At 29.7% G+C, this 13,291-nt stretch overlaps 1 protein-coding gene across 1 annotated transcript; it reads left to right on the top strand.

The window, feature by feature from the left end:
* Nucleotides 1-3,375: 3,375 nt before the first annotated feature.
* On the top strand, nucleotides 3,376-5,963 carry LOC123899782 (protein LURP-one-related 12-like). The gene is made up of 2 exons (XM_045951000.1): nucleotides 3,376-3,745; nucleotides 5,313-5,963. Exons 1-2 carry the CDS (start codon nucleotides 3,479-3,481, stop codon nucleotides 5,733-5,735), a joined length of 690 nt encoding a protein of 229 aa, XP_045806956.1. The 5' UTR covers nucleotides 3,376-3,478; the 3' UTR covers nucleotides 5,736-5,963.
* Nucleotides 5,964-13,291: the final 7,328 nt, after the last annotated feature.

Genomic DNA, 13,291 nt, shown 5'->3' with positions numbered 1-13,291 from the left:
TAAATCTTTGATATATTGAAGGTGCTTGTTTTAACCCAAAGGGTAAAACATTCCATTCAAAATGTTTTTGTGGCGGACATGAAAATGCCGTTAAAGGTTTTGTTTCATCAGAAAGTCTTAGCTGATAATATCCTGATTTTGCATCAAGGGATGAAAAATAGTTACAACCTTTAATTTTTTCAAAAATAAAATCTTTTCTAGGTAATCCATAAGAATCTCCAATGGTTGCAAGATTGAGTTTCTTATAGTTAATCACCATTCTTCTTTTCCCTCTTTTTATCTCGTTATGATTTTCGACATAAAAAGCTGGAGCTGAATGTGGGCTTGAAGAAGGTCTTATTAGTCCTTTTTCAAGTAAATCTTTACACTCAGTTTTGAATTCTTCAACATCCTTAATAGTATATGGAATTCTATTAGGAACGTTGACTTCTTCATTTGGGTTTTTAAGTCGAATTACTATTAATTCATGATTAGTATTTTTCTGATTATCTAATGGATCATCAGAACAAACTTCATCGAGTCTTTCTTCTAAAGTTGAAAAAAAATTTATACTCTTCCCAAATAGAACTAAGTTTTTTCAAATTGCCAGAAATCATTTTTAGAATTTCATTTCTAGTAATTATTTTTGTAGTAATCATTTTCTTTTCGTCTGGATTTCCAAGATTTTTCCATCGAAGAGAAATTGTATTACTCCTTTGAATAAAGGGTTCATATAATTTTAGAAAATTGTTTCCAATGATTAGATCAAGACCTGAATCATGTAAATAAATTGTAGGGATAAAAAACTTATATCCTTCAATTTCTATAGATACATCCTTAAGGCTAAACCATATTTGATGTTTTGACTTGTCTGCAACAACTATTTCTTTTGGCTTTTCTAATCTATCCCAGTTCCTAGAGATTGATTTTCTTCCAAAACAAAGGGTTGCACCTGTATCTATATAGGCTAAAAGGTTTTTATTTTCTAGCACTATTTTTATAAATGTTGCACTTGGATTTCCTTTACCAAGTACTTTCTTCGACATCTAAGTCTATCTCTGAATCTGTCTCTGTGCAGTATTCATAAATTTCCTCATCAGATTCTACATCTGATTCTATAGGTTCATATCCTATTGCGTATATGGCTTGTAAGACATTTTTCTTAGGGTTATCTTTTTTAGGGCACTCATTGGCATAGTGTCCTTCTTCATGACATAACCAACATGTGCATGATTTCTTATTTTGCGGACATGTTTTTCTTTTAGGATAAGGTGGTTTTTTCCTAAAGAATTTCTTATCTCCTTTTCTAAATTTCTTAAAAGGGATTTTTCTGAATTTCTTTTTCTTATAAGACCTTATATTTCTTCTAGATTTCTTTTTAGGATTTCTAGAGTTACACCTATAGTTTCCTACTTTATTTTGTAACTTATCACAGCAAAGTGATACTTTAGCTTCTCTTTTAGCTATCTTTTCGCTACATTTATCTGTGAGCCACTGTTTTAAAACAGTTATTCTTCCTCCTAGAGTATCATCTACCTTTCCTTCTGATGATATTGAGGTAAAGTATAGTTTGACTTGAGTTGACACTCCTCCTGGAAGCTTATCATAGAGGAGATCTAACAATCCTCTTGATAGTCTTGTTTCATTGTCTATGTTATAATAATAACTCTGAAATTCACAAATAAAGTTATCAATGTAACACATATTACAAATTTTTAAATTAGTTATTTTCCAAAGATTTTGATCGGAAAATGCTGCTTTTGATTGGACGGTATCCTTCCATCCTTTGAATTCTTTGACTAGTAAACTATATACCCAGTCTGTAACTAAGGATCCTATTAAAGGCATAGTTCCTATAACTTGTGGTGGTAGATTTGAAATGTATTTGAATGCATTTCCTCTAGTTTTATATTGTAGGTAGTTGAAAATATCAGCTGATCCTAAATTTCTTAGATCTTCATTCAGATGGATTAATACATTATTTGTATTGTACCAATCTCTAAGATCCTTTGCAGTGTCTAAACTACAATCTATGTCTAAAACACCTTGTCCTTGAAAAGGGTTTTGTGAAGGCTCATAGTAATGAGGTATTTTTTGGAATTTTTGTTTGGTAAATTCCTTTTCAAAATCTGCAGGTCTTTTGGTACCTGAAGTTTCTCCATGTTCTTCTATTTTTACGAAATGAGGATTCTCATTTTCGTTTTCACTAGCTTCTTCTGAGCTAAAATCATAAATGATCTGATTGTTATCTTCAGATTTGTTATCAGGGATCTCCTGATTTTTTCCACTTATATCTAAAGAGACCATAAGTCTTTCTAGGTTTTCTAGTTGCCTATTAAGGGTTTCTTCTGTATCTTCCATTAAAAGTAAGTAGAAGGTGGTCTAATACTTAATTGTTTGGATTCAGAAGTTTTTTCTTTAGGTTGGGTTTGAATTTCTGGTTCCGGGATAACTATTGCTTTTCCCCTATCTTCCCCCCTCTTAAGAATTTGAGTTAACTCATCCTGAGTTAGATATCTTTTTTCTAAAAGTTCTAAAAGGTCTTCTATCCTTTCTTGACTCTTTCTTTGTTCTTCTAGAATCATATCTACCCTTTGATACCATTCTAGCTTAACAGGTTGAATTTCTTCAACAAGTTTCTCTTGACAAAGTTTTTTTATCATGTAAGTTATCATACATGCTATGTTGTTGAGTTGTGGATTTCTTGTATGAAAAAGGTGAGGGTATTTATGACTTTCATCTTCTTCATAGCAGGTGAAACCTTCGTTACTAAAACTCCATGTGTCATGGGGTTTATCTTCTTTAAATTGTCTTTCTAAATAGGATGTTTGTTTTTCTACCCTACTCTGAAGGTCAGAAAAGTTATCCAGAATTTTCTGCAATCTAAGTGTTACACTATCTCCACTCATCTTGCCATAAATTTGAGGTTTTTCTGGAATAGTTTAACCATTTGTCTATATCCTTTAGACAGTTGTTCATCTATATTTTTATAGAAATTTTCTATATCTCTAAACCATCTAATCTGCATTTTGTAAAGATTAAGTTTGGCTAGGTTTGGAAAAAAGCTAATCGGGCTACGAATTAACTTTCTATTTGGACTTATTATCCAATTCATATTCTTTATCTTCTAAGCCAGTTGCTAAAAATACTGATTTAATAGGTGCTAATGCACCAAACTGCAGGATTTTAAGACTGCAGGAAATCCAATCTCAATTAAAGGAAACTATAGTTTGAAACTTTGCCTTAAACATTCCTGTCGCATCTTTTTGCCCCCGACATTTAACAGGAGATAGCCATGCCAATATCATGCACGTATCATTTTCTATACCCCACTTCATAAATAATTATTAAAGTGGCGTATATGAGTTAAAAAAAAAGCAAAGAATTTTCCATAAATAAAACATTTTTTTTCCTTAACATTACAAAATAATACGAGACCCACATCATAAATATCCACATTCACATGCCAAAAACTTAGCTTCATATTTCCAACAAATTCATGACACTTTGTATGGATTCTAACTCCGCCACAGAAAAGATGAAAGAGGGGATAGTTGTGCAAGATGGTAATTATGTTTTCAAAGAAGAGATTCATTACACCGTGCTTAAAACCTCTCTCTTCTTCTCCGGTGATGGTTTCACCGTCTATGATTGCCATGGTCAAGTCGTCTTCCGAGTTGATTCATATGGACCCGATTCTCGTGGCGTAGATGAACTCATTCTCATGAATCCCCAAGGCTGTTGCCTCCTCACTGTTCGCCGGAAGGTATGCCGCCGCCTACTATTCTTTTTTATTTTTTTTCTTGGATTTACAAGTCTTGAGGATTGAACCCATGATCTAATGAGTTTTCCATTTCTTTCTTATATATATACCTAATATATGTGATTTATAGAAGTATATCCTCCCAATTAAAATTCACTCCAAACTCAATCTCATATTTTCTTTCTCTAATGTTTAATGGTGGAGAGATTTAACTATTGAAAAAACTTGAGATAATTGCCATGGATAAAATCAATTCCATTTATTTTTATAAATGTTATTTAATTGCTTGATTGGGTAATTAGAACATAGCATGATAAATTGACTAGAGATTATTTTCTTCTATATTTAATGTATATTAAAAATAAAAATAAATAATAAAAACAGGTTTGTACAATTATGTGAAATGAAATTTGATGTCCTTGTCAATTTATATCACTAACAAATGAGTGAACCTAAATTTATATATTTTGTATATTTATCAATAAGTTATATTAATTATATTGTATGTTATATAAATTTTCACAGGTCAACTCTCACCCGTGAATAACACGATATGCATGATTGACTATACAAATAATTGTTGCGGTGTATTAAGTGTAAATTAAAGATTCACACATTGAATAAAAAAATTGATGGCGAAAAACATATAAGTAAGACGATTTTACAATGTTTTTTACTCAAAATAAAATAAAAAATACAATGTTTTAATATTTTAGATGAAAATGTAATATTCAACCTTATTTATATGGGAGCTTCTACGGTACATTCGAATAATTTGAATGTACCGGTACATCAAGTAAGTAAATTGATAAATTAACGATTATTTTTATGAATTAAAAAATTATTAACCGATTATTATATTTTAAAAATAATAATATCACAAGAAAAAACACAATATATTGTTTATAAGCATGATACTAATTTTTCTAATATTTTCTAAGAAAAAAATTCAATATTGACTATAATGATGAATAAAAAATCAAAAAATATCAAATTTAATATTTTTGACAATTTTGATGAATAATATTTAGTTACTATAATCATTTTAATGATAAGAAAAATGATTTCCTTTAAAAAATATTCATTTACATATTAATTTAGTTACCTGATGTACCGATACATTAAGAATTATCATATGTACCATAGAATTTGCCTATTTATATAGTTGCTCTTAATCCGACCAATATAATAATTTAACCCGGTAAAACTCTTTCCTTTACTTTCCCATGAACTTAGCTCACTTATCTATCAAACAAAAAAAAAATTATCTCTTTTACGGTCCAACAATAATTATATTATTTTTGCTTAAACTTTGGTTTATTATGTGTCAATGTAAAATAATTATGTGATGCACATGTAAAATAGTATTATATGATTCACACATTTCTTTTGGTATCGAATCAACAAGTCTTGCATTATATCTCATTTGATTTAATAATGAAATTTATTAATCAATTGGTAGCAACAAAATTAAGTATGATAAATCAGCTATTTTATTTGTGCATGCGATAGAACTAGTCTTCCTTTATCGATCGATTAATTGAACTTTAACATTTTGCAAAACAAGCAGAGGCCGAGTATGCATCAACGGTGGGAAGGGTTTAAAGGTGAAAGAATAGACGGTGATAAACCAACCTTCAGCGTAAAGAGATCAATGATGATCGGACGACAACGTGCAGGAGTGACAGTGGAAGTATACGATAACCAACATGAGGAGTACCATATCGAAGGGTGCTTCTCTCAGCGTTGTTGCACGGTATTTAACGCAAAGAAGGAAACAATGGCTGAAATTTATCGCAAAGTGGACCCCACCACTGGTAATTTGCTTGGGAAGGAAGTGTTCTCTCTTTGTGTTAAGCCTGGTTTTGACGCTGCTTTTGCAATGGGATTCGTGCTTGTACTTGATCATATCAGCGGTGATGATTCCATTAATGATGATGCAACTTCAGAGCCTACGGTACACCCTACTGTAGAAGATTACGAAGATAAATAAATAAACCAAAGTGCAATGCATTGTGGTTTTGTTTAATTTAACCAACTAATCTTTGGCGTGTCTGTCACAAAGGGATCGGTCTCTTTCCCTTAGTTTTATGGGTCATGCCATTGAGAAAATCGTTTTCAATTTCCTATGTAAATTTTATTTTATTCACAAAATTATCATATCAAAAGTGGAGGCTGTCTAAACTTAATTTACAAATAAAATAAAATTTGTGGTTGTCTATTCTGCATGCATCAATTAACACTTTTATAGTACAGTCACTTTCAACTTTTAATATTCTAATTAATAATTTCTTCGATCCTTATTATAAAAAAATTATTTTTTGAATTTACAGAATATTAGATGTATCTGGTACATATTATTTACTAAATACATCAAATTAATATTCTATGAATTTAAAAAGTAAATGTTTTTTTAATAATAAGGATCATATAGGGTGTATATATGAAGATCCGATCTGCATGGTATAAGTATAGATTTGATATGTGTGGTCGAATTTTAAATTATCAAAGCACCATTTTCAGAAGAATCAGATAGTTAACAAAAAAAAGTATAAAGAGATGTATTTAAATAGAGATTTGAAATGACCGGAGTCCAAAGTTCAACTCTCTCATTTATGTGTATAAATTTATGATATCTTTATCATTTTGTCTATGTAAAAAAAATGATTAAGGCTTATATTAAAAACTCTTGTATATTCATTCAACACTTTATTTAATTTTAGTAATTTTTTTTTTTGGTGAATATTAATTTTAGTAAATTTAGTAGTATTCAAATAAATTTTTTTAGACTTTTAAAACTGAATATATATTATAGTATATTCAATCTAGACTTAAATTATAGCGAACATAAAATTTTTTTATGAATTAGGAATAGATTTTTCTGTTTCAACGAATCGCACGTAGAGATATTGATAAGAAACATAGAGTTAATGGTATCTTATAACTAATCACTGAGCAGCAGCTCGTAGACCACCCAAAAAGGAATATTTATTATTTGACCCATATCCCGACATAAGAAGTTCAATGGGAGCAATACTCGAAATAGCAATCCATAAAAAAACACTGATATTGAAATCAGATAAAACAAAGTTATAGCCAAAGGGAATTACTGAATAACTTATTAGAATTGATATGACGGATATGGATGGTCCGATACTGAATAAACGAATATCTCCCCTACATGGAATAAGATTCTCTTTGAATAGTAGTTTTGTTCCGTCTGCTAGAGCTTGAAGAATTTCAAAAGGACCGGCGTATTCGGGTCCAATACGCTGTTGTATCCCTGCAGATATTTCTCTTTCTAACCATACAATTGCTATTACACTTATCGTGATTCCCAATGAAGAATTAGGAATTTTTCTAATAGGCGATCATAACGGTTTTCCTTGGAGATGGAAAATTCGTCCACCCGGTTTTATCAATTTGCAAATTCTTCCTCAATTAGTTAAAAGAATGAAATTGGCTGATATTATGACAATAGTAGGTAGCATAGATATCATTATGAGAGAAGTTGATCGGTGAAATGATAATTGATACAACGAAAGTCCAAGATATAAATTCTTTTTCCGGGTTGGAATCTTTCAAAGAGGTCTACGGAATTCTATGGATACTTGTACCGATTTTGATTCTTGTATTAGGAATCACGATAAGTGTACTAGCAATTGTATGGTTAGAAAGAGAAATATCTGCAGGGATACAACAACGTATTGGACCCGAATACGCCGGTCCTTTTGGAATTCTTCAAGCTCTAGCAGACGAAACAAAAATACTATTCAAAGAGAATTTTATTCCATCTAAAAGAGATATTTGTTTATTCAGTATCGGACCATCCATATCCGTCATATCAATTCTAATAATTTATTCAGTAATTCCCTTTGGCAGTGCTTATTCTAAACCGAGTGTCATGTGTTTAATTAAAAATATTATTTATTTATAATCCATTAATTTTACACATTTTCATAAAAACTTATTATTTAAAGTCCTTAAAAAGTACTTCAAGAGCATTGACATTTTTCCTTAATCAAAGTCGTTAGAATATATTCTAGAAGTACTAGTATATACAAAATATCATCATAAATATATGTTAAAAAAAATCATCTCTACATATTGCAATAATATTGTTGTGTGATCGACAAGATCAATAAAACCACGATATGCAATCTTAAAGTGTAGACCTATTTAGAGTGTCCAACCTTACTTGTACTTTTGACGCAATAATTAAGTAATAAGTGGATGCCTTTTGATTTTGTACCCCACAAGCACCAACATATGCATGAGAGGTCAGAGGTCCAACCTTGTCGTTTCAAAATTTGAATGAAAAATTGTTTTCTTCAATTCTCTATGATTTAATTGCATTATGTTATTTTATCTACATGCTATTACTTTTTTAAGCATCTACAACTATTATTGTCAACCTTTCAAATTTAAGATGGGTTAATTATGAATGTAATATGCAAGACACAACTACTAAAATATAAAGCTTAATTCATGAGGTTTTTTCTTTATTTAATATGTCTCGTGTTGTGGTGTACGTGATCGGGCAAATAGTGTGAATTACATATTTTTCTATTAACAAACTATTTGTAAAAGAGATTTGTTAACTAATTGACAAATGAAAAATATTTTGCTACATGAAATAAAAAATCGACTGAGGTTGATACTTGCAATCTAGTTCATTCATAATGCATGACAGATAAATGTTATTTTGCACAAAATCTAATATAAACAAACGGTTTTGTATAACAAACGGTTTCATGAGTCTAAATAACACTAATAATGTTCATAATATAACAACCGGTTTTGTATAACATGAAAGTGTAGTTTAAGTGGCATGCATAAGTGATAAATAACATTCTAAATTTTTTTACAAAATTCATCGTTAGATTGAAATTTTTTATCTTATAGATAATCCATAAATGATTTATGAATTTTTGTTGAATCTCATTAATCTTAACGTGTCTCAATAATATACCAAATAATTTTCATTTTCTTTAAATTTTTTATAAATAATCAATATGATATAAACTTAGAATCCAATGATAGATTTTGTAAAATTTGCATTCGTTATAATGTTATTATGTACACGATACACCACTCGAACCACTATTTCATATTAGAAATTGTCATAATGTTAGTTGGTCCAGTGATGATTGACGCTGAACTTGGTAGGGAGGACCATGGTTCGATCCCCCATAACTGCGTTCGGGAGAGTGTTGAAACCACTTGATGTCAGAACTGACCCGAAATAGCTTAAACCGGTGAAAATAATTAAAAAAAAAAAAAACATTGCCAAGAGTCAAGACTAGCTAGGTCGGCCAAAGTGGGTCAACAAATCAATATTAACCTCTAATTATTTCGCTCAATTTACATCAACTTGATTTATGCATGGGTAACGTAAAGCTATATTAGAAAGAAAATATTTAATTAATTTATATACATATTTTTTAGAAATAATTACTTTATATATTATTAATATAAAATTTTGTCTACATACATTTAATTGCATCTGTTATGATTCTAGAGGCAAAACCGTGGCAAGCTCAAACGTATAATGAAGTCAACTCATCTACATTTTAGAATAAATTTATTAGTATTTTTTTTATAATCAATGGAAAATATATTAAATAAAAAGTAGTACTTGACCAATAAATAAATAAATAAAAAGGAGTAAAGAAAAACTGAGGGGCCAAAACTTAACACCCAATTAACAACCACATAAGAGTGTATCAATCAACCCAAAAGAGAATTACAACGGTAAACAACCTACACCAAAGTGGTATAAAAGACACAAGACAAAAAAGTGAAGCAAACAAATACAAACCAACATCACAACCCATCAAGCCCAACACGGGATCCGAACCATATTGCAAAAAAAATGACGAGTAAAATGTCGCAAGCATCAAAACAAATAAACCAGAGAAGGGTTAAGAAACGGTGAGAGAATCTGAACGCCAACACGGTAACATACACAGTACACACCAACCGACAACTCATGACAACAACGAGTAAAAGGCCATTTATAGCCAAATCCAAACTAAATCAAAGCACGACAGTAAAATAAATGGCGACGAATAATCAAACAACTGGATTTTCCATCTCATTTCTATTATGGGACTGTTTATAGTTCAACTCATGTAGTACTAATAATTTGTGTGCATGATTAGTTAAATATTACGACTTTGAGCAATTTGTGACCGAAGAAGTGGTTTTGGGGAGAGTAGCTATAGTCTAGGGTACGTGGTAGGGACAATGAAGAGGGTTGGGTAGTAGATATTCTTGTTCCTTGCTAGCTCCAAGTTCAATTTATGCTAGAAAAAACTTAACACTAATTTCTTGGTTAAGTAACTGGTATACAATACATACCTTTAAATGAATTATATGGTCATTTTTGTAAAGACTAATATTATTATAATAACACAAATAAAATGTATTTACATAGTCTTAGTAGCATTATTACAATAACTTCTTAATTTATTTTAATTTTATAGGAATTTCCCACCCGTCCGTCACTGAAAACACCACTTCCGATCCGACTTGCATGTGTAGAACCATTGTACCTCTTCTTTGGTATGAGTTTTGCATTAAAAAAAATATGGTGGAGACAAAAAGTTAAAAAAAGCTACTCCTTTTAATTTTAAATATAAAAAAAAAGAAATAATAATTTTTCAGATTTTTTGAATAATTAATAAATTTAATTTATTCTACAGACCATATAAGAACTAAAAGAATATTAAAAAATGTATCATATAAAAATATAAATTACAATCAGTTGAAGTAGTTTTTAATTCTTTTTTTTTTTTTTTGGTACAGAAGTAGTTTTTAATTCTATTGACAAGAGTTCAACGCAGTGGGTCAGAGTTCAGACACATAGTAGGTAATAAAAATACAGCAGGTGAAAAGGTAATAGTAATACTAAGAATGAGGGTAAAAAGGGCAAAAATATAAGGTTAGTACAAGTAAAATTTCAGTGTCTGCATCTGCAGACCGTGGGCCCCTGCTTTCCAAATTTTGGCCTTGTAGTGACCGGCCCATTCAACATGAATAGTTATAATCAATAAAATTAATTATGATAATAAATTCATTTCTACCCAAGAGTACTTAGATGAGATGACGCGGATCTCTTCTAACTTAACCAAGGTTCTGGGTTCAATCTCTGACTTGGGCATGCAGCAGTGTTAAAACTCTTAGGGAGAGTTTGCCATCGATTTGAGTCTCACAAGGCTCGAGAAATTAATCTCTACAATTTCACGCAGAGAATATCTGGTTTACATAAAAAAAAAATAATAAATTCATTTCTAGTGTATAGAACATACATCAACCATAAATATGTCCAATTATACAAAATTTAATTTTGCTAGATTGGTATTTTTCCCATCCTCGTTTTTTCTTGAAACTAGAAGTGACTAGCAAGGACAAGCAACAAGTGGAACCAAATTAGACAAAAATAAAATCAAGTCAATGAACTCAGCCACGCATGTATAATCAACATAGTTTGGGTTGTATATATACGTCAAAAAGGAAGAAAGAAAAAACAGAGTTTGAGGTATATATGTGTGTTGGCGTTCAAGTTATATTTTTGAGTATGTCGTCTGTGATTGGATGTTGTATAATGTCCACAATTTTTGTAGTGGCTTAAATATTTTGAGAATAAAATTGAGTGAATGTATATAAGTTAGTAATCGAAATTATAAGAATTAATGGATAAAATAACACCTTATTTTTGTGAATTAGTAAATTCATTCCATCAAAATTATAATTTTTTTTTTAAGAAGCCAAAGAATAACATTAAAGAATCTCAAATCATGCCACAAAATAGTCTGATTTTTTAAGAAAAATAATATAACAATTTCTTCGCACCAAGATCATGAGCATAGAAGATTGATATTCACCCAAACACTACCATCCCATCTCCGCACACTAACAACCAATTATTAAATGCACATACAACCAGTAGGATTCGACCACCAAAATTACAATACATTTTAATCCAAAAAAAAAAAACTATAATTCACCCTTTACTTTACTTTATTCATGTGTTTACTATTTTAGTAGATGTGGTGAGAAATATAATTTAAAAACTCATGTATAAATAGAAGATTTTGAATTTGAACATATAAAAATGTTAAGTTTAATAATTTCGACATTGTTAATTAAATTTTATATTTTAACCAAATATTGTCCGTGAATTATCTTACAAATTATGTTTTTTTTTTTAGATAAATGAAATGTCAAGTTATTAGAAACTCATACATAGCATCCGACCTTGCAATTTCAATATTTATATCAGTTGAGTTAGAATTTAAGGAGATGTTTATTGTTCTTTAATAATGTATCATATGGTAATTGAAGTATCATAATTTTTTTTTTGGTACTTAATTTTATATTGTTTCTACTTCAATGTCATCTCGCTAGAGATTAATAATGTACCAACATTAATCGAATCTTATAGAAAATATAAATCTTGTCTCTAAGTTGGTAGGGACATTGCATTATATATGTAGGGACCGAAATTCGAATCCCGGACACTCCACTTATCTATCTTAAGGTGGAATTTTCAGCCATTAGACTACTTAATTAAAAAAATATACTATCTCCGTCCTTAATTATAAGACCATGATTGACAAAAATGTACTATTCATTTACCTTGTTTTGACCGTATTTTTTTAATAATATATAAATATAAATATTAACATATAAGATATTGTTTAATTTATTTTGATGAGTATTTTTAAAATATTAAATTTTTATAATTTTTACTAATAGGAAATTAAAGATATTAGCGATCAAAATTGTGCATTGGCGTACGTGCTGCGATCAAATAAGGTCTTATAATTAGGGAATGAAGTAGTATAAGTCTTTGGGAACAAATTTTAGTTAAAGTAATTTTTACAAATTTAAATAATGTGAAAATTTTCAACATGTATATCTTCAAGCAATCCTGATGGTTATCGATATCCAAAAAAATTATATAGTTTGAAACTTTACCTCAAAAATTCCCGTCGCATAGCACATAGTATTTTGACTCCTGACATTTTGAAGTATTGATGACCATACCATACCATCCCATGCATGTATCAATTTATATACCCTACATCATAAATAAGGGAAATGCATGTATCAATTTCTATACCCCACGGTTTAGATGCTTCAAAGAGAAATTTTTTTTATTTTTTTGACAAAAGAGAAATTTTATCTTAAGAATGAACATTCAACGCCTTAAAATTTTATAAATTAATTTTTCTACTTCATTGAAAATGACCTACAAACACTTGCTAAATATCGAAAATAGCTCGATCCATTTAAACTCGATCGATTTTCAACGTGTTGAAAATGGTGCAAGATAGGATGGTCCGGTACTATGGACTTAAACTTTTAATTTAAAAAAATTAAAACTATCTAGATATTTTTTTAATAATAAATTAAAAAACTCTAGATACTGTAGTTTTGACCAATAAACAATTCTCCTAATTAATTAATAATTAAAAGTACTACTACTATTCTACCAAAAAAATAAATAAACTAAAGTATACTATAAATTGCAAGACACAA

Source organism: Trifolium pratense, linkage group LG7, assembly GCF_020283565.1.
Source record: "Trifolium pratense cultivar HEN17-A07 linkage group LG7, ARS_RC_1.1, whole genome shotgun sequence".
Lineage (NCBI taxonomy): Eukaryota > Viridiplantae > Streptophyta > Magnoliopsida > Fabales > Fabaceae > Trifolium > Trifolium pratense.
This window is presented reverse-complemented; position numbering and strand designations above follow the sequence as displayed.